The sequence below is a fragment of the Diachasmimorpha longicaudata genome, chromosome 9 (assembly GCF_034640455.1).
Source record: "Diachasmimorpha longicaudata isolate KC_UGA_2023 chromosome 9, iyDiaLong2, whole genome shotgun sequence".
NCBI classification, from domain to species: Eukaryota; Metazoa; Arthropoda; class Insecta; order Hymenoptera; family Braconidae; genus Diachasmimorpha; species Diachasmimorpha longicaudata.
In genome coordinates this window covers 6,008,566-6,032,596 of record NC_087233.1, presented here as the reverse complement: position 1 = coordinate 6,032,596, position 24,031 = coordinate 6,008,566, and the positions used below count along the sequence as shown (strand labels likewise).

Sequence of the window (24,031 nt, the reverse complement as noted above, 5' to 3'; positions counted from 1 at the left end):
GGGATTTTTGTCTGAAAAATAGTAGAAAGTGAAAGGAGAGATTAACTCCTATAATTAAATGATTCATTGCAATCCTCACTTGACGAGTATAAAAATAAATATAAACGTCATTTCATACGTTTTTGATTTAGTTCATCATCATTGTTGATGTGAAAGAGACTCGTTAGATTCCATAAATCTAAAAATCCAGTTTCAATCTCGCGAATTCAGTGAATTAATGAGAATAACAGCGATATTGTTTTTCAACAATAATTACATTCGATATTGTCATAACGTGTTTGCTCTCGAATTAATTCCGAGCAAATTTAGAGCAACTGCGCATTTACCATTTAGATCAAATCACGACGTATTAATATTATTTAATAATCTAGAAGATTATCTCAAGTCAAAAAATCTTCCCAACAAAAACTGCATTCTCCCGCATTTAATTATCCATAAAATTTTTTTCACTCGCTAATTATGCGCAGTTTCTTCGGAGAAAGAGGATTCTTCTGGTTCAGTTCTTTGGTTTTATGATACAATGAAATTAAGTAATGTCTTATTGTGCCAGAATATAAAGAAATTGCGAGAAATTTAATAATGCAGAGGTGAATTGGCTGGAATATACCATCATTCCTCTTCATTATTTTTTATACGTCATTTGGAGGCTCGTCCAATAAATAAATAGTGGAATAGTGGCCCTTGCACATGTGAGTATCACATACTGGTGCCGTGCTTTTCCATCCAGACGCGCCTACTTCTCTCGTTCCTTTGATTGGATGATATCGATGCTTCGTAAACACGTTCGCGCATAATTATAAAATCCTGTTCATGGTGCGTCTAAGGTCAGCTAGTGGTTCTTCTATAAAATGAGGAATTCAAGGTGTTTTCAATGTTAATCGTGTCCCAAGAAGTCAGCATGAAAGACAATTTTCAGGTATGCATTTAATTTTCATTTAGATATTTTCAACTAAACCTAAATTTCGTTATTATTGAACAGAATTTATTGTGTCTCTGAACTTATCGTTGATTGTGACGTTCCTCGATAAATGATCTTGCGAACAGCTCTGATAACTCTCGCCCATATCTGGAGTGTAAAGTCAATTCAATCGTGAGGATGGAGTCTGATCTGAAGGTTCCAACAGCCACAAGAATAATTTAGTTTAATGGGGGTACGACGAACCGGCTTAAATCGTCAATATTTCGATAACGGCAGAGTGAAAGTTGGAATTTTTGTTTTCATTTTCAAGGTGCTTTCCAAAGCTCGAAATTGAGACCTGATTTATCCGAATTGCACCATTTGGTCGGGATATCTTGACGTTTGCAGCGGTTCATTTTAATTCCCTCTAGGCTAATTTTCTTCACACTCAGTTGAATCATCTGATTTGCAGTATCTCTCCGGCTTTGGAAACGAGTTCGCGAGTGAAGATCCTCGATGTCCAGGCTCTCTACCACAAGGCCAGAATACTCCACAAAAGTGTCCCTATGGTCTCTACGCTGAGCAACTGTCGGGCACAGCTTTCACTGGTAAAGTTTCAGCATTTACAAGTTGTTATTCAGTGCTGAAAGAAGGAAGAATAACGTGTGTTGGATAGTAAAGATTTTTTTCTTTTTAACCAGCACCTAGAGATGAAAATAGACGCACATGGTTTTACAGGATCAAGCCATCTGTTTGTCATGGACGATATGAACGAGTGGAGAAGACAAAATTGAGCCACGACTGGAGAAATTTCGATCCAAATCCTGTGAGTATCTTTTTTCTACTGTTGACATGATCCGTTGATCTGTCCATCAGTGTTTGACCACTGGATAAATAGTTAATCGATTGTTATTCAATCAATAATCAACCAATCGAACCACTAGAGTCATTTAGGCTATCGCCAAAATTATTTATTCCATAAATAATATTTTTGAAGCTCCGTTGGAGGGCTTTTGATGCTCCAACTCGTCAAGGCTCCCCCGTTGACTTTATCGAGGGTCTCCACACAATTTGTGGAGCTGGAGATGCATCCGTGAGGAATGGAGTTGCCATCCACGTTTATCTATGTAATGCCTCCATGAAAGACTCGGCTTTCTACAACGCTGATGGTGATTTCCTCATCGGTAAATCAATTGTCCATATGTCCTCAGTTGAAAGAATCTTAATGAACTAATAGCACAACCTTTATACTGTTGATTTAGTGCCACAGCTCGGCACTTTGATGATTAGAACGGAATTTGGAAAAATTCAGTGTGAGCCTAATGAAATCTGCGTCATTCAACAGGGAATGAAATTCTCTGTGAGTGTTCTTGGTCCATCCAGGGGATATATTCTCGAGGTTTTTGATAATCACTTTCAGTTGCCCCATCTCGGACCGATTGGTGAGACCTTCACTACTTTCTAATTATTATACTCATCAAAAGAAATTTTAAGGCCCGACTCCATCGTCTTCATTATCTAAAACGATCATTCTGTTCAATGTTTATCTATAAATTTCTAGTTTCTATATGAAAATTGAACAAAATAATCGCTGGACACCACATTCTCCAAATAATGGGAGGTGTCGTAAATTATTTCTATGATAAGACTTTTAACATTATTTTCAGGGGCTAATGGCTTAGCTAATCCTCGTGACTTTCTCACACCAGTCGCCTGCTACGAAGATTGCGATTTAAAATTCAAAATTTACTCAAAATATCAGGGAAAACTATTCTCCTTCGAAAGAGACAGCAGTCCATTTGATGTGGTATCTTGGCACGGCAATTATGTCCCTTATAAATACGATTTAAACCGTTTTATGGTCATAAATTCCGTCTCATTCGATCACTGCGTAAGTCCAGAGGCCATTTATCCTCAGTGATTCGACACGTGAATCCTACGATTACAGTTGTTAATTTTACTGAAATTATTCCGCTCTCAGGATCCGTCGATCTTCACCGTTCTCACTTGTCCCTCTTCAAAACCAGGGACAGCTATCGCTGATTTCGTCATATTTCCACCCAGATGGTCCGTCCAAGAGAACACTTTCCGCCCACCGTACTATCACAGTGAGTATCCAAAAATTTATTCATGTCCTCATGATAATCTTCGAGTGCATTGTATTATTATAATTGCCCCATAAAATCTGATTTTATATAATGGAGGTATCTCTGGATCAATCGTTTGTATGATAGAGTACAACTCACTTTACTACTTCTTCATTCCAAGTTTTTTATGGGACCGTGGAGTTGGTTGAGTGACTTTACACGTGAATTCGTTACGGCTCTGATTCTCGGTGAAAATTCAGAATTTTCGTCAATTTCTCCCATCGAATTCCCGGGAATGTAGTTATCCCAGAATTCCGTAAGATTTTCATGTAATTTCTTCTGTCCAATTCCAGGAAACTGCATGAGTGAATTTATGGGCCTGATAAAGGGCCAGTACGAGGCTAAGGAGGAAGGGTTTCAGCCTGGAGGAGCATCTCTTCACACTGTGATGACACCTCATGGTCCTGATGCCAAGTGCTTCGAAGGAGCCAGCAATGCTGACCTGATGCCAGAGAAAATTGCGGAGGGCACCATGGCCTTCATGTTTGAGACATCTCTCTGCATGGGCCTCACCTCCTGGGGTGCTACCAACAGCAAACTGGATCCAAATTACTTGGGCTGTTGGGGAGGGCTCGAGAAACACTTTAGGTCTAGTCATGGATCTGAATCAGCTCTCTGATTTCCTCTTTTGCTGGTGTACCTTCCGAATGGAGCTTGGACATTATGGGGAATGGTCTGAGACGTGGACGCAATTATGTTTTTGTGGATGCAATTATGTTTCTGTGGACGCAATTATGTTTCATGCACTCGTACATGTTATGAGCCATTATATGGTACGCAGTGGCCCTCATTAATGATAATTTATGAGGGCTGCGATCCGTAATTTGCCGGGAAAAATGTCCCTGCCATATCGGTTGATGGTCTGAATGGTGGGCCGGTTGGTTACCAGAGGACGATCACTCGATGAATTGTCGGTCGTTGATTAATTACTAATTAGAAAGACTTATCAGAGAACTTTTACCGCACTTGTTTGGTAATCCATTACTTCTTGACGCGACTCTTAAAATTGAAGTTTAAGGGTGTCCATAAATGGAGAAACATTTAAATAACAGTTTACCGTTAAAAATTCTGAAAATTTATAAATTTGTAATGGAAAATCATGGATATGAATAAATTAAAAAATACTCTGAGATATAACAGTCGAGTTAATTTTATCCCGAAATACCAGTTGTAACCTCGTCGGGTCGATGCCGGCCAATATGTCAGCCAAGGTTATGCTAATGATTATTTTACCTATCGCTAATGGGGTCACAATAGACCGACCGAAATTAAACGACCCCATGGTGGCCAATATATTGTCCCCTTCCATCAGCTCGACTAATCCCACATGTGCTTGCCAATTATAAAACTTCGAAGAAATTGTTATTAAACTTTTTCTCCCCGTGGCAATCATTAATGTGCATGTGCGTCAATATTTGAAATGCGGAAGAGGAACAGAAAAATAAAATTCGATAAATATCCAATGGTGTCATTCGGCTAGTTAATGACTTTTGTATCGCTTTAAAGGAGCCTCAATCATCGGAAATTTCACATAATTTTTTAAACATCAGAACTGCGAGGTTGAGTTTGTTATTTAGAAAGAACTAGCGAAAATTTCTGTTCCATTTTCACTTGGAGACTTAATCATCAAACGATCGAGAATGTACACCCGGGTGTGGACAACAATCTCCACTTTGGTATGTTTGGAAATTATTATTTTGAATTCTATAGACTCTCGACTATAATTCTAATAATTATTCTATGCTCACGAAATCGGTAAATTTTAATATCATTTGTTGTTCCTATACAAGTTCCACAATAAAAACTTTTGAAAAAGCAAATTTTTTTTCGACCCCGGTAGTTAAAAAATTGCTATCATCAGAAGAATGTTACAATAATTTTCAAATAAAAATTTCATAAAATTGTTGTGCGAAGTTGTCGCATATTATCAGCAGTTTATGACAGTATTCTCCTATTAAAAACAAAATAAATAAAATCATCCAGGAACAGCCTTGAAACGTAATGCGCATACGTGGCGGTACCTGGACGATCATGTCTCCCGAGCTTGAAACTATTCGTATAAAATTTTAATAATTAATTCACCATCAAATCTGCTGAGAGTTCGGGCCGAATGAGGCTCGAACGAAACCCCTGATGTTCAGCTACAAAAGAGCGAACTATTTCCCTGGAGAAAGAGTCACTAGAGCACTGGAATATATTTTAGATTCCTCGCAGATGACCTAGCCGACAATTAGCGAAACAAGTTCTAAATATTAATCCTTATTCGCTGGTCTTAATTGGTGCTTTTAATTGATAGGTGATTGCAGGAGCAATCCTGCAGGTCATGGAGGTGGCAGATGGAAATCAGGAGTTGAACCAGTGTATCGGCAACCTCCGGCTGAACCGATGTTTGAATCAATGTGTGCAACAATACGGACAGGATTTATTAGGAGGAAGTTAGTATTTTTAATTGCTCTCCCCGGAGAAAAACAAAATTGGATAATTGTTACAGGGAAAATTCGCGAGAAATTCTGCACCGCGATGAACCTGCTGTGTTCATTGACTTAATTTATTTAATTTACCTTATCAGGTTATTTGGGAAGCCAGGTGACTCCTCCGGCCCCTACTGGTTACACTGGAGGCACTGGAGGCACCGGTGGAGTGGGTGGAGTTGGAGGTACAGGACGTCCAGGTCCCAATGGCCCGTGGCCAACCGGTTCATCGGGCCGTGGTGGGCCTTATCCCGGTGATCCGGGGTACGTTGCTCCATAAGCCCCATAAATTCGATGGGAGATCACTTTCCATCTCCACATTTTTGGCCAGAATTTAAAATTAATTATCTCGTGGCTATACAATGAAAAATAATAAATAAAGAATATATCAAAATACAATCCTTAGAAATTTTTATTTTTTTGAACGCACTCGACTTTGACATTCTCGATTCCTGGAAATTCCGCGATTGAATTTGCACTACATATCATTTTCTATCATCATGATAAAAAAAACATGATTCCTGATAATTCGTTATTCCCTTCGTCCCACTGATTGTTCAGAATCTGTCAACTCTGGTGGAGTGCTATTGACATTGATCACCAGCGACCGATAAGAAGTGCTATTTATTGACCTCCCGACAGAAATTCAAAGCGAAAAAAATTAGATACTACAACATTAGCTGATCTAATCACCTGAGATCTTCTAAATAAATATCTGAGGTTCATTTATATCAACTTCAGCTCCGACGAATGACACTTCACTGAACCTCTGCCGCATGAAGCTGGCATACCCTTGTGATGCGAAGATGAAGTTGACTGTCAGTATTACGATTATTTTTTTAATTAGTTCAAGTTCCATCAGAGCAGCATTAGAGAATGAAATAACTGATCAAGTGTCGAGTAATGTCACCCAACCATCGAAGGACTCTTTTCATTCTATTCTGCTTGAGTGCCAGAATTCAGACTATCGGACCTACATTCAGTGCTTGAAAAGACATAAACGACATCATGAACACCACGATTATTCAGGTATTATAAATCGCATATTAAAAAATGCAAAATTTCTCGCATTTCTAATCCAAAATTAATTAGATGCTACTAAGAACTGTTTCGCTGATTGTGGACTGGACGAGTGCTCTTCCACTCATTGCGTTCACCAATGTCACACGAAATGCATGAAAAAGGTCAAGGAAATACGACAGTTCATTACTGAATTCGAAACTGTCTGCAGCGATGACAACTGCACTTCCAGACCTCCAGCAAGTGCTCCTAACATTACCACTAATATTGATATTAATAATTATATTAATAACTCTGTCAAAGCGGAGCCGCCAAAGCCCAACGATCCAAAACTCAACGATCCAAAACCCGTATTATTTCCACCCATTCGAGTTCTTTCAGAAGTGACGATCGGAGGCTGCATCAATTACCAGAGTTGGCCCTGTATATCGCGAACGCAGGTAAAGCCCTCCACCGGGAGTATTTATCATTCAGTGATATTATTGTTCAATTATTGAAGAACAAGTACGTTTTTCTAAGTTGCCAGTGATATTTTTTTATACTCAGCCAACGAACTTTGATTGCTCTCTCTGCATCAACGTCTGGTACAAGTACCAGTGTGAGCTCCACTGCTGTGGGGTTTCAATGCCAGGACCTCAAGGGCCGTCACCATTTACTTGCTCTGGACATGTCTAATGATTAATTCCACACGACATGCGACTTGAAGTCAATTTCCAGATAAATTTAGAGTTGAAAAAAAATATGTTACGATTTTCTGAGGCCTGTCTATGCCGCCATGAAAGTTTGCTATTTTACATTATACGATATCCGATAAGATAAATGAAATAAATTGTAAATGAGAATAATGATAAACAGTCATCGTGTTGGATGAAAAAAAAATAATCATAATTATTCCATCGCATGTGTCATAAATTTAACCCAGAGTATTATATTTATTTTATGCAAATTAAAAATATTGATAGAGTTTTGAAAAAAAATAGAGAAAATGAGGTTTTTTATATCAATTTTTTACATAAAAATGTTTGTTTGATTGGTATATATATTCGTGAAGGTAGAGAGACAAAAATAATTGAGAAATAAATTTGGTTAATTATTAATATTAACTTTATTGACGTTTGGCACTTTTGATCTGTGATTTAACGAAACAATTGGAATAATTCCGTCACCTTTGAATTAATAATCAACGTCTGGAGTAAATCTGAACGAGGAATCTGAGGCCGTAGTTCGTCTGGCTTTTGAAGTTCAGGGTAACATTGCCCAGACCGGGCCCACCTCTGACGATGCTGGCATATCCTCCAGTGCCGTTGTTGGTCTGGTCCAGAGCAAGAACCTGAGTGATCTTCTCGAATCGTGGAGCGCTGAACATCCTCTGAATGCTGATCTGCCCCCGAGACGATGACCTGACGATGTATTCGCGATGCACCAGGCGATCTCCTGGGAGTCTACTGCCAGCGACCAGGTCATGGCTCTTCTTTTGTCCTGCCCCATAGCTGACGTAGGCCTCTGATGGTGCATACGTCACAAAAATAACAGCGACGAGGAAAAAGGCGACAGCGCACTTTGGATACATCTTGATAAGTGATCAGCCGCAGGTGATGGTGAAGAGTGTGATACCCAGTGTTGACTGACCTGGGTGTTCACACTAGGGACGATTATATACTCGGATCGTCTGTTGATAACGATCACTTTATCGCACTTGTTACGTTTCGCATCTTCTGAAGAGGTTTTCCCTTGTCTTATCGTAACGAGTGTTTTATCATAGCAAGTGTGAGGGTGCGATTGATAACGCGATTCTGATTCACTCAGAAATATAATGATCATGATAAAGTCCTTTATGTCATCTTTATTCTAACACAGTCACAACTTTATGTCATCTGCATCTGCAGCGAGAAAAAAATTATTTCTGTCGAATTTTATTTATTTACTTCAGAGAGAAATCAATTTTTTTTATAAAATGACTCTCGTCGGGTCATTACTGGGCGATCATTATCAGAATTTAATTATGTTAATTATATCGGTCTCAAACGTGATCACGTTAGTTATAAAGTTGAGTAGACTCCTTTAATAATTATGTTAATTTGAAGAATCATCAAAATTAGTCCCTCTAGAGAATTAGAAATTTAGGAGAAAATTAAAATCATTAACAGAGTTCAGTTAAGGTTCTCGGTAACATAATCATCCTCAAGAGGAATAAGATTATCACCATGGGCAGCTCATTAGGCCCTCCTGGGACTGACTCAATCGAAATAATTTAATTTCGCAAAAATAAATAGTTCTCTCACGGAAATAAATATTTGGTACATTTGTTATTTTATTTTGATGTCAGTGAGTACCAGAATTCTTCCACAAAAATCGTCTCCGCTACAAAATCGATCGCGAAATCAATGGAGAGGAGAAATCAGCAGAAAAGGAAACACTTGTTCATTATCAATATTCGCTTTATTCAAGGTGAATGGAAGACGTGTCAAATATTGACTTGCGATTTCACAAATCATACAACTTGCGATAAGAAAGAGGAAAAATATTGTTTCGTATCAGCTTTGAGTCACAGCTCAACGTCTAGAGTAAATTTCAATCTGGAATTTGATGCCGTGGTTCCTCTGGCTCTTGAATTTTATGGTGACGTTGTGGCGTCCAGGCCCACCCCTGACGATCTTAGCATAGGCTCCAGTTCCATCAGTAGTTAGATCCCGGGCAACCACCTGAGTGATCATTTCGGATTTCGGAGCACTGAAGATTTTCTCAAGAGACGTGACCTGCCACAAAGATGATTTCTTGATGACGTACTCGCTGTGCACCAGACGATCCCCTGGAAGTCTGCTACCAGCGATCATATTGTGGCTCTGATTGGCACGTCCTGCATAGCTGCTGGCTACCCCGGAGACATACGCTGCGGATGGTGAACATGCCACGAAGAGGACAGCCCCCAGGAGGAGGGCAAAAGCACACTTTGAATACATCTTGACTTCAGCGAAGAGTTGATCGGAAAAAGTGTAATGTTCAGTGTGGACTAGCCTCACCATTTACCCTGGAGATACTTATATACTCAGGTGGCTACCTGATATGAATTGCTCCGTCTTATCAGTGACGTTCGCTGTTTTCTGAAAATCCTTCTCCAGATGTCTTATCACAACGAGTGTCATCGGTTAAAATTAATCCACCGCTGATGACTCATTCACAAACAGGGCCGTTATATTTTACCCCTTTCCCAGGAGACACATATCCCTTGTCATCTAGGATCGACCTGCCCTGGAGATCCATCTGCCAGGTAGTCGATATTACACACTCAGCGATGCAATCAGAATCGAAGGGACATTCAGAGCGGACAGAAGTCCAATTTGATAACATACAAGGAAATGTATGCGTTGCATGTGAGCTATTCTTGAGGTGAATTTATCAATTTGTCTTGAAAACAAACCACTTGTGAGGTCAGAGTCCTGTTGGCTGAGATCATCTGCTGGAGATTCCGTGAATTGTGCATGATTTGTGATCATGACTGATTATTAATATTTCCTAGAAAAAATCATAGAATACTTTAATTCATATTTATTCGCCCAGGGCAGGGTAGAAGGCCCAGGAGTCGAATAACTCTTCGGAGATGACGTAGATGGTTACGATAATATTTCCTTATTATAAACTTCGCCCAACGGTGTTGTAATCTTATCAGATTTCTACAAAAAAATATTGCTCAATTAATACCGTGCGGGTTTCCCCGAAGAGCAGTGATTTTTATCACTCCATAGCATAAATAATTATTTTTAGTCCTAAACGTCGAAGACGGGTTTTCCCAGAGGTGTAAAATATTGCTCCACCACATGGTCTGCAGATTTTCCCCCACATGTGGTGAGGAATATTCCCATCTTATGAGTTGATAATTAGTTTGCTAATTATTCCTGGCAGTTTTTTCTGTCGTTTGACAATTAGGGGGTCACATAGTCATTTTAGTCTCACGACCTGATTTAAAAAATGGCGGTCTTGCCACAGTCTAACTACAGTACCAGCTGACGGTTCTCTGGAGTTCACGTGCTGATGTCTTTCTGTTGCAATTTGAAAAGGAATTTTTTGAGAAAAAAATGCCTGTGGATCAGAGACGAATCAATGGACCCGAGGTGACAGTGCCCTATCAATTGTATATTGATGCCTCATCGAAGAGTGCAGAGAAAAAATTAGATTTATTGAATAAACGAGAGGATGGACGGGCGCACAGTGATGTCAGGAAGATGTGTAGGTTATGTTTTTGTTTTCTCTCTCGCCATACTTCAAACCATGAATTTGTAACTATTCTTGCATTATCCGTCCTCATTGGTGCAATGACAATAAAACGTTGAATTACTGCTGTAATTTTGTTCACGATAACCTTGGGTTTAAAAAAAAAAATTTCTCTGATTGTAGAGAAATAATTTTATTGAAAAGTGGAGCATCAAATAAATATTAACTCAAACAATAAATGTTAACTGAAGCTGCTTTAGGACAACAAATTTCTCAGTTATTCTTTTAATCCTTTCAGTCGTCAAAACTGGTGTTGTCAGTCAGGCCAAGGGCTCAGCCTACATCGAAGTAGGCACCACCAAAGTGGTCTGCTCAGTCTTCGATCCACGAGAAATTCCGAATAAACTAGGCTACAGTCTCCACGGGAATCTCTACTGTGAATTCAAATTCGCATCCTTCTCATGTAGGAAGAGAAAAATCCATCAACAGGACGCAGAAGAGAAAGAGTACAGTCTAATTATGCAGAGAGCATTGGAGCCTGCTGTTTGCAGGGTAAAAATATAATTTTCAATGCTTTCAATTTTTTAAACATATTGGTCACGTCCTTTTAATCAGTAATATGGGAAACAATTTTCAGCATGAATTTCCAAACTTCCAAGTGGACATCTACGCCTTAGTGTTGGATAATGGAGGCTCATGTCTACCTGCTGCGATAACTGCAGCCAGTCTAGCCCTGGCGAACGCTAGCATTCCAATGTTTGGACTTGTAGCAGCTGTTTCTGCGGTAATTATTTATTTATTTGTTTCCAAGTTCAATTTCATAATTTTGTTCTGTGCATAGTCATTCTCATTTTGCACAAAAAACTCAAGTAAATAAATATTCAGCAAAAATGATTTTGTCACTCAGTTAGATTACGATTGTCAGGGTAATGTTTTTTTTTCAGGGAATTTATTCAGACACAATATTCCTGGACCCAACGACCGAAGAGGAAGCCCTGTGCACCACAGCTCCGACCCAAAACGATAAATCAGAAAATCATGGAATAATAATGCAAGCTTGTCTACCTCAACACGATCAAGTCGCTGAATTGTACTTTGTTGGAGACATTGATGTATCCTCGATATCACCGGTTCTAGAAACTCTAACTGCCGCATCTAAAGAGATTTCTCTTGTTTTGCAGCAAAGATTAGTGAAATCTGTTATTCGAACACTGAAAGAGAAAGAAAAAGAAAAGGAAAATGAAGTAAAAGGGGAATAAACTAGTTTTTTTACGTGCAAAAGGAACATTCAACTTTATTACCCTCCCCCTCCCAGCCCTTATTTCTCTTCTCCTTTAAGTCAATTACTCTACTACTGTCTTAGTGTTGTAAGAAAATTGTATTTGTTAAATTAATCCTCGGGCTTCTCTGGAGGCGGCCCACAGGGCTGTAGCATCTTCTCCATGAGGTTGAACCTGACCCTGGCTTTCGTCTCATTCTCAGCAATCGCGAAGAAATTCAAGAGGTCGTAATGCCCCATGTAGGAGCTGCAGGAGTCCCTGTGCTGATTTACCAACCACTCGAATTTTGTTGTGTCTGCATGACCTGTACCAATGTATTTGGACTGGAGATGCTCCAGCTGACTGTGAATATTATAGCGTTCCCCCATTTTCAGTCTGTAAATAAAACTAATGATTGAGTGTAAATGATTTTACCCTCTCGTGTACCTCAGAAGCGAATAAAAATGTACAAAAACAAAACAGATTAGCTTTGTTTATAACGACCATAACCTCAATCTGCTCTGAAGCATCCCTCCCCGTTGAGAGGACAAAGGATCACAGCAGTTGACAAAAATCCTCTTACCTTCAGAAATACGAAGTGCTTTTCCCTTCGAACTTGGACAATTATATCAATTATATCACGTGCAATGTAAGCAAACAGGAGATATATTTTTTAGAGCATCAATCACCGACCTACCAATCAATCAAGGTCGCGACTGTCCCCCTGTCGTCACACTCATTAACCAAAACTCCCTCTCACGAAGTTGAGGTTACACAATTTTTTTTTCCACTGAGTCCGGCTTTTGAGATTTTTACTTGTAACGTAGACACATATGTATAAGTTTGCCTCGAAAGTGCACAGCCTACACCTTTTTGATTTTTCGACAAATCACAATTAACCATTATAACGACGAGGTTTGGCGTCTGACGAATAAAAATAGCTACACCCGAGGTTATATCCACTTATCTCGTGACATTTGGATTATTTTAATCAATTCGTTTTCGGTGATGTGTCAAAACCGGCCCTAATGCGAGATGGAATATATTTTCACCATGTTTGGTAATGTATTCTGTTTCTTGTCCTAATTATTGCTAGTATTTTCATTCAACTCATTTCGTGGAAGAGTCAGAGGTGACTGACAGATGTACTGTCAGCATTACTCCAAAATAATGGACAAAAACTCATCTTTTGGCTTTTGATTGAATTGTTCCAAGAAACTTGACACCGAAAAATACTTGTGTCACTACATTTATCATGTACAACACATGAATGAAAGACAATGCATGTGGATGATGAAAAAATCCTATGGAAACGCGTTAGAATAAAAAACCTATTCAACTTTGACGTTTGGAAATTGGCTATTGATCCAAGTTGGAAGGTTTCGCACGGAAATGTCAAGGTTTCCCTAGTGGCAATGAAAAATCGTTCATTACCTCTTTTTAATTCTAGAAACGTAAACATTCGATAAGAAAGAATTAGACACTCGAAAATGGGATCACTTTTGAGACGCAGTTTACATCTGGCAGTGAACAAGATATTGAGAGTACATAAGCCATTGGCATTGAAGAGGCTCCAACAGACTCATGCTGCATTGAGTTCGATTAATGAGACACAGCAGGTAAATATTAAGGTGCTATGATCTAAAAAATTCCAAAATACAAGAGTTAGATGAGACCGATATATCTGTGTGTATATAGGTGACCAAGTTTTTCATTAATTATCCACTAATGATGCGATGGAATGTGATCATTATTCCGTTCCCAATATGCTTAGTGTGGTATTTTATTCATCAGAATGAACGTTGGAATAAAAAATTCATAAAATAATGCAAATATCGAGGGGATTTTTTTCTATTTCAGCCACCAACCAACAATGTGATCCCAATATTCAGAAACGCCATCAGATTCGGCGATAAAACAGCTTTGAGAGATCTCCAGGGTGACTACACATATCGTGGCCTGTTCCTGAGTTCCAGACAGTTTTCTAATGAATTGTCTAAGATTCTCGATGGAAAACAACAAGAGAGGGTTGCTTTTCTGCTCCCTAATGACGCGAGATATGTTATCGTACAATGGGCATGCTGGATGAGTGGACAAATCGCTGTACCATTGAATGCAACAAGTCCCCCATCGGTTCTGAATTATTACCTCAAAGATTCTAATGCTAAAGTCATAATAACAACATCAGAACATGTACCGGTGCTTGAGCCCCTCGTAAAAGGAACTGACTGTCGTCTGGTGGTATTTGAGGATGCCCTGAGGGCACTCGCAATGAAGCCCGATGGAAAATCAGCCAACAACAAGAGCTACGAGAAGTATGAATATGACTTTGGTGACTCCGAGGAGACACCTCTCAAGGATGAGTTCTATAATGACTCAAATGCCATGTTTGTTTACACATCGGGAACGACAGGGGTGCCTAAGGGAGTTGTAATGAGCCACAGAAATCTCCAGTCACAGATGAATGCATTGATCACAGCCTGGAAGTGGTCAGAGAAGGACATTGTTCTTCACACTCTGCCACTCAATCATGTTCATGGTATCGTTAACGTTCTCATGTGTCCATTGTACGTGGGAGCGAGGTGTGTCATGTTACCGAAATTTGAGACGTCTAATGTGTGGACTCACTTGCTGGGTATCAATCTACAGAATTCTGAGAGATGCAACATGTTTATGGCTGTGCCCACTATTTATATGAAATTAATTCACGAGTACGAACAACTTTTCAGCAAAAATGCCAAAATGAAGGAGTACGTGCAGACTGTGTGCAGCACCAAAATCAGGTAATTGTTGTTCATCTTTTGTACTGTACACTTTTAGGAAAAAAATTAAAGTTCATGGACAGTCGACTGTTAATGATAGAATGATTTTTGAAAACGTCAATTGTTCCTTTCGATGTGGTTCTTGTTTAAAGATTGATGGTCAGTGGATCTGCACCACTTCCAAAGCCCATCTTCGACAAGTGGGAAGAAATTACGGGACACCGTTTGTTGGAAAGGTATGGCATGACCGAGACTGGTATGGTGCTCTCCAATCCTCTCGAAGGTCAACGTATTCCAGGTGCTTAGAAAAAACCACTTTCAGACTTTTTCAGTTGGAATATTTATAATTACGGAGTTATGGTTTTCCTGAGTAATCAGACACTGAGATGTCGTGATAACAAATGATTGCAGATTTGAATCTGTTTTTCTTTCCTCTCAGGGACCGTTGGAACACCGTTGCCAGGTGTTCACGTAAGAATAACCAAAGAAGAGGGTGGAAGGACACCAGAAGTTTTGGTTGAGGGCTCGTGGGCTGGTACCAAGGTTATTGGTCATCGCAAGAGCCCTATTGTGGGAGATTTGCAAGTCAAGGGGGAAAGTGTGTTTCGGGAGTACTGGAAAAAACCCGAGGCAACAGCTAAAGAATTCACGAAGGATGGCTGGTTCAAAACTGGTAAATGTACTTCTTTGAAAATAATTTGTTGGAATAATTCGTAAAAATTACAAATTCTCCTACCTTTTTGTGCCTCACTAACGTTTGATGATAAATATCAATCAACAGGAGATACTGCACAGTATGATAAAGATGTATACAGTATCCTGGGTCGTAGCTCTGTAGATATTATAAAAACTGGTGGCTACAAGGTCAGTGCCCTGCAAGTGGAAACGGCAATTCTCGGTCATCCCGATATCATTGACTGCGCAGTTGTCGGACTGCCAGACATCACGTGGGGAGAAAAAGTAAGACGAAGGAATTTCAGTAGCCCCACGTGGCAGAATGCGCAAATTCTATTAGCAAATCTCGGCCATAAACAAACATTCACTTCTCGTTAATTTTTCTAATCTCCAAATAGAATCGAGAGGTTTTATCGGATACAATTTTAGATGTGTTTCCAAACTCGATTGATCAAATTTATTTATATTCTACATGTGGACGTACGAAAGAGAGATGATTCAACGTAGCAATCTTTTTTAATATTTGAAAAACTAAAATGATTCTCATGATTTGGATTAATTGGAGGCGATTAAAATGTAGTTTATTTCTGTATCAGGTGGCGGCCGTTGTAGTGGCCCGTGAAGGAGCGGAAATAATTCTATCGCAACTCCGTGAATTTGGTAAGAAATCATTACCTGAGTATGCCGTTCCCACGGTACTGAAGGTAGTCGACAAGATTCCAAAGAACAGCATGGGCAAGGTGAACAAGCCCGATCTCCTCGCGGCAGTTTTCCCAAAAAATCAAATATAATAAAAGAACATCTCCGCAATTCCCACTCCCTTCATTTTTTTTGTACTAGTACAATAATCTTATTGAGAGCTGGAACATTGATCTGGAATAAGTATGATTATTTATTTTTTCTTCGAACTCATGAAAAGATATCAATGCAAATTTTATATTAAAAAAAATCGAAATTCTATTCTTTCTTTCTTTGTTGTTGTTAAAGTTACCTTTTCATTTTTAGTGTGAATCCTAATTTTTATTTTTATTTTTCATTTATTTTTACATAGCGACTTAAGTTGATATGTTGTCGAATTTAGCGACTTGTATGGAGGGAAATGAAAATAATAATTCTGTTTTATCACTAAAATTTCAGCGATTTACTATTTTTTGATTTTGCACGAATGCATTCCCTCAGGATTCCCTAAATGCGAAGAAATAAACGAAACAATCTTCAATTAATTATTGATTTGATCTGTCTAGTGATTTACTATTCCCTTTCATAGTTCAAACATTATTTTTATACAATATTCCTGCATAATTAATTGCTTCTGTTGCTTTTCATTTGGAAAAATGGATTTCATCCCGACTTTTCCATCAAATAAAATGTCCCACGAATATTGGTAATCCAAGGTGGACTTTCTAATGCCTCAGATGCGTTATGTAAACGACGCGGAGTTTCACATTTCACTCAAACTATAGAATATTTTCCACATGCATAAGAATGACAAAAAATTGCGATATGTTTCTGAAAAAATTGGACACTTGAAAATCTCAAATCTCATAGTGCGATAAAGATGAAAGAAATCGTTGAATTCCTTCGGTGGGTAGAAAGTGAAAATTTCACGCCAAAAACCCGAGCTCCGGTAATAATATCCCGGGTATACAGCACCAGGGGGGGCTGAGAAGATGACTCCTGGATCCATTGACTTGGAAACAAGTGGTGAAGTGTGTGCGTGTGGAAGAGAGAGGGAGATGGTCGTTTTATCCACTTCGATATTATAAAATCACATTCTTTATTTGGGATCAACCGTGATGGAACTGTTATTTTTAGCTCGATTCAGTAACGAGATTCAGAGAAATGATTTGAAATATTGAGATTTAGTACCAGAATACCCGAATTTCCAGATTCACAAAACCAGAAACTCTACGTCGTATTTTCGTCTCTATTTCTGGTCTTCCCTGGGAAAAACTTTTTTGCTTATTTACACGTGCGAAAGCTCGAAAGCTAAATGAGTCGAATTGATTTTTCTGAGTTTATTCATTGGAACGAATAAAAAAATTAGTAGATCCATTCTTTTAGTACAAAAATTGTTTGAACTCGATCCTAACAATTTAATACAGATCATGTGCTGCAGTTTGTCAATTTATTTCAATTATTAATATTGTCAACAAATTGACATAAATTATTTCCCAAAAAATAATATCCAAATTATTACCTTCTGGCGGAAAAGACCCGAAAAGAAAATATTTGTTTGATTTTCATTCGCAAATGAATAAATAGTGATCTGGTCGACATTACCACTTCTAAAATTAGCCTTCACTTCAAACCTGAAAATAAAACTCGAGAGGGAAAAAAATACCGGTTTGAAGCAACATTTTGTCTCAACTGGATGGTAACTTTTTTGCATTTTTTTAAATAAAAAAACTGGCGAGTTTGAGATCAAGTTCGTAGTGAACAGCATCTAGAAGAGTTAGCCTGGGGGACTTGGGCGACGCGCTGTCTGCCGCTGCCCGAAAGTCCCAAGCTTTTAAAAGAAACCTCACGAGAAGGCAAACACTATACCCAAGGCGAATGTTGTTTTGCCTTTGAATTGAAAAAAGAATCTCCTTCATCTCTCTTGTGCACGTGATATATTTTTTTTTTACTCTCGGGCGTTGTGAAATGATGAATATTTGTAGGCACTTTGCCTTGAGTTTATGCGTGCGCCAGTATCCTCATCAATTCTACGGTCACACCTCTCTCTTTTGCACTGAACGAGCCCTTCTTTAATGCCATTACCTAAGTATACATTTCAAGATTCAAATTTTAGCTGCATGAGAAGAAAAAAAAATAGATCTGAGTGCGGAATATTCGACAGAAATTCCCCCAACAAAATTCAACTCTAGGACCCCAGGATGGGCCCACTGCTGGGCCCAATATCGAAGCCAGCCTTGTCGACTCTAAATGAATCGAATTCCCTGTTCCTCTCCTGAAAATTATCGTCAACTATCCCCAAAATGTCATTGTTGTCCTCGAACCGAAGTTATCACGTAATTAAATAATTATCCGAGTGAATTATCTCATTCATCTCCCACTTTATCACATCATCAACAACTGAATTTCCCTCACTCATCAATTATCACCAGAATAAACTCCTCATGAATATATTTAAATTTCCATTAAATAATCCACTTCCATAACGGGAGTCATTTCTACCTGAATAGCTCCTCTAATTAATTTTCAATCCACGAAAGATGTGGCCAGCCAACTAATGAATTCCCGTACGTTCATGAATTCCCCGAAGGTAACAGCAAATTACATATGAGAAAAACACCTGGAGTAGAATAAAATTATCACCACTGAGATCTCCTACGATTTTTCAAAGTATTTAAATCATAATTGCTTGCACCTGGGTAAAGAAGAAATAAACGAGGCTGGAAATAAAAAAAGAGAATGAAAAAAAAAAAATGGGCATTCTTGGGACTTGTGTACACATATTGAGGAAGGCAGTGTTTCTATCTACCTGTTTATTCCACAGCTGGCTGATGAGTCCAACCAGGTGGGCACTCCTCGACTTTTCTTCAAGCGTTTATACATATATTTATAAGTGTATGTGTGCCTCCTTCATTCGTTTCTCTCCGCGTTAGACAACGAGGTGCCATTGAGAGGACTTTCGAAGATACACACATGGCTCGTTGCATTCCTGCCTCAATGGTTAATAATTCATACGTGTATATCGGTTCTCCATTTTTTTTTTCTTCTTCGTCTCTTTTTTCCTCGTCTTTTTCCTCAGCCTCTTCGTGGAATTGAGAAGAGCTGAGTATTTGCACCACTGGATTATTGTGTATTGGAAATTTACAGCGTTTTATTACGCGGTGTAGGGAGTTGAAATGTTACATAATTGCATGCGTTGCACAATTATTGAATCTCGGGTGGGGTTTAATGCCTCTAGAGTTGATTGGAACAAGGGAAATTGTCGTGGCATTGGGAAATTTATTTCGTCGGTGCTGGTGGATTTTTTCGGAATTTTAATCGCAACTGCAGACGAATTTTCAGAGACCGAGAGATAAATTGAATAAAAATTGCTTGGATGGGAAAAAAATTGGAAGGAAAATTAATTTAAAAAATTGAAAGATGTGTAGTCGCTTTTAAGAATTTTACTAATGATTGATTTTGTAAAATTACCTCTGACTAATGGGAATGTACAGATTTAATTTACGATGAAAAATGGCAAAACATGGGAATAACGATGAATGAACAAAAGGAAAAAAATTGAATGAAAATGTTGTTCCTTTTTAAGAAAGAATTCAGTAACAATCATCTTAAATCCCACCTGTGATCATCGTAGACACCATGGGTCCATCCCCACAGTCTCGTTCTCAGGGTCTCCCCAGGTCTCGTGCGCGCGTGGTTGAATATACAATTTCTCCTCTTCTTTTTTTCACGTTTTTCAGTCTCTTCTCTTCTTCATTTTTGTTTCAAGAGGATCACTCTACTCTCTCGCCGGGGCCCAAAGTGGTCTTTCCACGAAGGTGGTCTTCTCTGTCTTATATTCTTTTCTCAACTCCATAACCCAAGTGCCGACAAGCAACACCGGACCACACAAATGATAGTGTGTTATATACCCCCTGTCCCTCCCGCGCCTCCCAAAGTACCGCGCAACCCCTCCTCATCGCCCCGTTAAAGTCAAAGCCGCGCGTTTCAACCCAATCCAACGCGGTATAACCGTGGGTGGTTGATGACAGCTCATCGAAAATTGGTAGTAATGGGCATTGTTTTAGGATCGCATGTGGGTGGAGCCAGAGTTAACGAGAAATAAAAATTATTTTCGCTTGTGAATTATCCGTTGGGTATTTGGCAGAAATTTACAGGGGGTCGATGAAAAAATTATGAAATTTCCAATTTATTGGAAATTTAATGGTGTTTGATACAGAATATTAATGTGAGATTGAAAATTTTGAGATATTAAGGGCCGGGGTGGGGTGATAGAGGGAAATTATTATTGTCCACTATTTTTATATTTTTCTATATTTTATGGAGCGCCATAAAAATGTTTTGAAAAAATTGTATAATCGAGGCTCTTGTGCAAAGATTATTTATGCTGAACGTGAAGATATGACTGGCGAAATACACAAGGCAGCAGCACTTGGTATCATATCAACTCGGAATTCCGGAATTGTCGGTCTAAGGCTAAACAGGTGGATATTAATAGACGGAGAGATACAATTACGCGCAATCGTGAGAAAAACACTCGTAATTGAAAAATGAGTGAGGAGAGTCGAGAAAAACACTTACGAAGACTTCTTTTTATGACATGGAAATTTGTCTGACTCATGCATCAGTAGTTACAAAGTCGAGGTTCTGAACGGAGAGAAATTTTCTATAAAAATGCTACTACCAATCTTGGAAAAACCACAATCCACAATCGATTGTGAAAAAATCATTTAATCCTGTCACTTGTTTACTTCGCCAATGGAAATATTCCTTCGACTCGCGTCACGTCTGTCGGAAAATTGAGCGCTCAGGGTGGAAGGAAACATCTGAAGAATTTCCGGTGAAAATTCCACTGACTCATCTCTCACCGATTTTTTCCTCAAATTTTCCGGGGATGATTAATTTCCAACGTTCGGATGAATATCGTGAACACTATGGTTTCATCACGCGGGAAAATAATTATTCACCCGAATTACCTGAACGTAACGGGTCAATCAATAGTAAGACAGTACAAACAGACATCGATCATCGCTCACTTAGAAATTCGTTTCAAACCGCTTATTGAATTCCCCCTGACACAGCCCCCCACAAGTAAATCATTCTCCTTCATTTAATCATTATTAATTACCCCAACCATTTAAAGCTACTCTCAATTCCTTTTCACCGAAGAAAATCAATGGCATCGATCCCTTTAACATAATTTTTTTCTCTGCGTCATCAGCTCAACCGCTGACCTGACCGAATGCAGCAGTTTTTCGCCTGAAAAATTGTTATTGCAAAAAAAATCGCAATACTTCATACACCCAGAGGCTTCGGTTTAACCTCAAATCAATTTCTATGAGACATTCCCACGTAACAATTAGCAAATGCTCCCGACATTTCCATCGCGCTCTCGCCCATGACTCACGCAAAATACATTCTCCTCCTCTCCTCTCCCCCCTCACCCCCTTTGTAAAATACACCAGCAGCGTGGGAGGCTCTAGACACCGGTTTCAATTTAACCCGGATGACATGAAAAGAGGAACCCTCTTTCTTATCTCCCCCAAAAGTTTTACCTGAACGAAGAAAACAAAATAATCTCTCACCGTGTCACATTTTTTTTCGAGCCCTCCCCCTGGGACTCAGTGAGGATACCGATATGAAAAGTATCTGGCAGATAGCGCCGAAGAAATATATACATATAAAAACACCTTTTTCTCCCCCCCCCCCCCCCCCACCCCACCCCCACCCCTCGCAGAAATTGCATAGCTCGTGCTATCTCGTCCTCTCGGGGGGCGCCTTTTTTCGGTAATTTTGAGTCACACGAGAGGACGAGAAAAAAAAAAAACTAGAAAATTAAGAGACAAGAAAAAGGTATATTCACTCTAGAGGATTCGTAGGTTTCTTTCTTTGTCTTTGAGTGGCCGCCGCAGCGGAATATTTATGGGGTTTCGAACTGGACCACCCGGTAATTAAGACGACCCTGAAGCCGGGGCGGGGCACTAACCGGGCGCACACGATATCCCTCAGCGATGTGTAGAGGGAATGAGAGAGATGGAGAAGTGAACATCTCGGTAACCTCAACGCCGCATTTTCGGCTTCACCCTTGTGTTACGAACCCGCTGCCGGCAGAAGATTTTTTTCATTTTTTTTTTTTTTTTTTCGGGATTCTCTTGTTGGGCCTTTTTGCAGGATAACTTCTCAATCAAATTAATTTTATATTTAACAACTTCCTGCGTTCAAGATTGATTTCGGGGTAAAACGGAAATCGATTATTGGCGAGGGTCATGAGGAATTTTGCATTTGAGGCTGGGGATCAAGGTTAGATTGATTGGGGGGGGAGGGAGGGAGGGAGGATATTTCCTGTTGATTAACGGAGAAGTTGTAGTTCGATTGGGAGGGGGAGGGCGGGTTAATTTGGGAACGAGATGTGGATTATTCTGGGGATGTCCTCGGAGGGAGGGAGTTCGTGGTGATTGAGGATGGGGGAGGTTCTTTTTGAGGAGGGGGAGGTGGGGGGGGTGAGTGGTCAGCGAAGGGTGGACCGACATCGATCGCGGAGGATCGGCGGGGATGGGGAGGAAGGAGAACGAGAGGGCGAGGTTTATCTGGGGTTTTTTCGTGATAAGTCGTTTGAGATTGTTGATAAGTGTTGGTGGACCTCAGCGGGTCATTAAGCGGGTCAAGGGGTTTCAGGAAACTGACCTATTTGTAGACCCGTGCGATCCATTTCATTTGAAACAGCCTAGTGACACGCACGAGTAATTGAGGATAACCGGCGTGAGCCACCTGTCTCCACTTTGCTCGAAGACCCACACCTCCGTTAATTCCATGAATTTGAAGTCAAATTTTTGGGAAAATATTCCCGGAATAGAGAAGTACGAAGGGGGTTCAGAGAAGTGGACTAGGTCAGAAAATTCGAAGCGGTTCATTCACGAAATGTTTATGGAAGTCAAAGTTTTGGAGAGAAATATGACGACACCCCCTATCTTCTTGACAGGTGGAAATATTCCCGACAAGTGGAGGTATAATTTGACAGCTTGTTTTATCATTCCCTGTAATTGACTGCATCGCCCACACGAAGAGAAAAATTATTTAAAAATTACGCGCCTCTTCCGTGATTAGTCCGTCAAAACAATATTCAGTAAAAATGCTCATTTTTTCTGGAACGTTCTGGACTTTTTCCTGAAAGTTCCCGGAAAGGGCGCGTAACGTTCCCTCATTTTTTCCAAAAATTCTTTTAATATCGCAATATTACTGTTTTTATAAATTTTTTAATTCACAGATTTTTAATTTACGGATCCGTCCAATCTACAATTTTCACACGTCAATTTTTCCTGTCAATTCCAGCGCACCATTTTCTCCCAATTCTCTGTACCCCACAAAAGGTCGCACCGAAAACCCTGTCATCCAGTTCAGATTCCTAGATATCCCTCGAAAGCTCACCTCGCAAGCTAAGTCGACCCGAGCGTTTTCCCGCCGAATTATTCCCCCATAAACCCCCCGACCACCGACGTGCCCGTTCCCCGACCAACGATCCCCGGACTTTCCCCAAATTCCCCAGCTTCAACATCCCCCTAAACCCCACAACTCCCCCTGAAGACCCCCCGAAACCTCGAGCCCCATCTCCCTCCCAATTTTCCCTCACCGCACCGATCCCACCGCTCACTCCCAACCCGCCGACGACCCCCCAAAAAAAAACTGCATCATCCGGAAGAGTGCATCGTCATCAAGAACTTCCTCCACCCCACAAATCCCAAGAACTCATTACAAACTTCAGATTGAACTTCGTCATGATAGCGTTAAATTGAAAACGGACGTTGCTCAGTCAGTTGCCGTGAGATACTCATTCTCCCTCCCTCCCGCCCTTTGAATGGCGACTAAAAATTAGCATTTGTCCTAATTGATAATTGGTACCTTGTCCCCTTAAAAG

General features: G+C 39.8%; 8 protein-coding genes across 11 annotated transcripts; 5 read left to right on the top strand and 3 right to left on the bottom strand.

Moving 5' to 3' along the window:
- The first annotated feature begins 504 nt into the window (after nt 1-504).
- On the top strand, nt 505-4,184 carry LOC135166235 (homogentisate 1,2-dioxygenase). 2 transcript variants are annotated; one of them, XM_064128318.1, is made up of 9 exons: nt 531-916; nt 980-1,114; nt 1,371-1,506; nt 1,600-1,724; nt 1,896-2,082; nt 2,161-2,340; nt 2,566-2,789; nt 2,880-3,006; nt 3,339-4,184. In XM_064128318.1, exons 2-9 carry the CDS (start codon nt 1,097-1,099, stop codon nt 3,662-3,664), a joined length of 1,323 nt encoding a protein of 440 aa, XP_063984388.1. In that variant the 5' UTR covers nt 531-916; nt 980-1,096; the 3' UTR covers nt 3,665-4,184. The 2 variants fall into 2 exon arrangements, with proteins under 2 accessions (XP_063984387.1, XP_063984388.1); XM_064128317.1 differs by lacking the exon at nt 980-1,114 and having other exon boundaries at nt 505-916.
- Nucleotides 4,185-4,562: 378 nt separating this feature from the next.
- LOC135166240 (collagen and calcium-binding EGF domain-containing protein 1-like) lies at nt 4,563-5,915 on the top strand. Its single transcript, XM_064128323.1, has 3 exons — nt 4,563-4,721; nt 5,342-5,480; nt 5,615-5,915. The coding sequence occupies exons 1-3, from the start codon at nt 4,686-4,688 to the stop codon at nt 5,794-5,796; spliced, it is 357 nt and encodes a 118-aa protein (XP_063984393.1). The 5' UTR covers nt 4,563-4,685; the 3' UTR covers nt 5,797-5,915.
- A 130-nt stretch (nt 5,916-6,045) lies between these two features.
- LOC135166237 (uncharacterized) lies at nt 6,046-7,452 on the top strand. Its single transcript, XM_064128320.1, has 3 exons — nt 6,046-6,545; nt 6,609-6,976; nt 7,083-7,452. Exons 1-3 carry the CDS (start codon nt 6,293-6,295, stop codon nt 7,209-7,211), a joined length of 750 nt encoding a protein of 249 aa, XP_063984390.1. The 5' UTR covers nt 6,046-6,292; the 3' UTR covers nt 7,212-7,452.
- A 165-nt stretch (nt 7,453-7,617) lies between these two features.
- Nucleotides 7,618-8,173, bottom strand: LOC135166239 (probable salivary secreted peptide). Its single transcript, XM_064128322.1, has one exon. The coding sequence runs from the start codon at nt 8,104-8,106 to the stop codon at nt 7,717-7,719; it is 390 nt and encodes a 129-aa protein (XP_063984392.1). The 5' UTR covers nt 8,107-8,173; the 3' UTR covers nt 7,618-7,716.
- Nucleotides 8,174-8,953: 780 nt separating this feature from the next.
- On the bottom strand, nt 8,954-9,574 carry LOC135166238 (probable salivary secreted peptide). Its single transcript, XM_064128321.1, has one exon. The coding sequence runs from the start codon at nt 9,557-9,559 to the stop codon at nt 9,089-9,091; it is 471 nt and encodes a 156-aa protein (XP_063984391.1). The 5' UTR covers nt 9,560-9,574; the 3' UTR covers nt 8,954-9,088.
- Nucleotides 9,575-10,348: 774 nt separating this feature from the next.
- On the top strand, nt 10,349-12,026 carry LOC135166236 (exosome complex component MTR3-like). The gene is made up of 4 exons (XM_064128319.1): nt 10,349-10,760; nt 11,044-11,297; nt 11,383-11,529; nt 11,690-12,026. The coding sequence occupies exons 1-4, from the start codon at nt 10,610-10,612 to the stop codon at nt 12,002-12,004; spliced, it is 867 nt and encodes a 288-aa protein (XP_063984389.1). The 5' UTR covers nt 10,349-10,609; the 3' UTR covers nt 12,005-12,026.
- On the bottom strand, nt 11,078-12,839 carry LOC135166241 (splicing factor 3B subunit 5). 3 transcript variants are annotated; one of them, XM_064128327.1, is made up of 2 exons: nt 12,702-12,839; nt 11,078-12,400 (listed from the first exon to the last, which is right to left on the bottom strand). In XM_064128327.1, exon 2 carries the CDS (start codon nt 12,391-12,393, stop codon nt 12,136-12,138), a length of 258 nt encoding a protein of 85 aa, XP_063984397.1. In that variant the 5' UTR covers nt 12,394-12,400; nt 12,702-12,839; the 3' UTR covers nt 11,078-12,135. The 3 variants fall into 3 exon arrangements, with proteins under 3 accessions (XP_063984397.1, XP_063984395.1, XP_063984396.1); XM_064128325.1 differs by having other exon boundaries at nt 11,078-12,412; nt 12,588-12,737; XM_064128326.1 differs by having other exon boundaries at nt 12,588-12,734.
- Nucleotides 12,840-12,923: 84 nt separating this feature from the next.
- Nucleotides 12,924-16,572, top strand: LOC135166232 (malonate--CoA ligase ACSF3, mitochondrial). Its single transcript, XM_064128314.1, has 7 exons — nt 12,924-13,064; nt 13,455-13,623; nt 13,865-14,787; nt 14,919-15,064; nt 15,206-15,439; nt 15,548-15,726; nt 16,038-16,572. Exons 2-7 carry the CDS (start codon nt 13,495-13,497, stop codon nt 16,230-16,232), a joined length of 1,806 nt encoding a protein of 601 aa, XP_063984384.1. The 5' UTR covers nt 12,924-13,064; nt 13,455-13,494; the 3' UTR covers nt 16,233-16,572.
- The last annotated feature ends 7,459 nt before the right edge of the window (nt 16,573-24,031 follow it).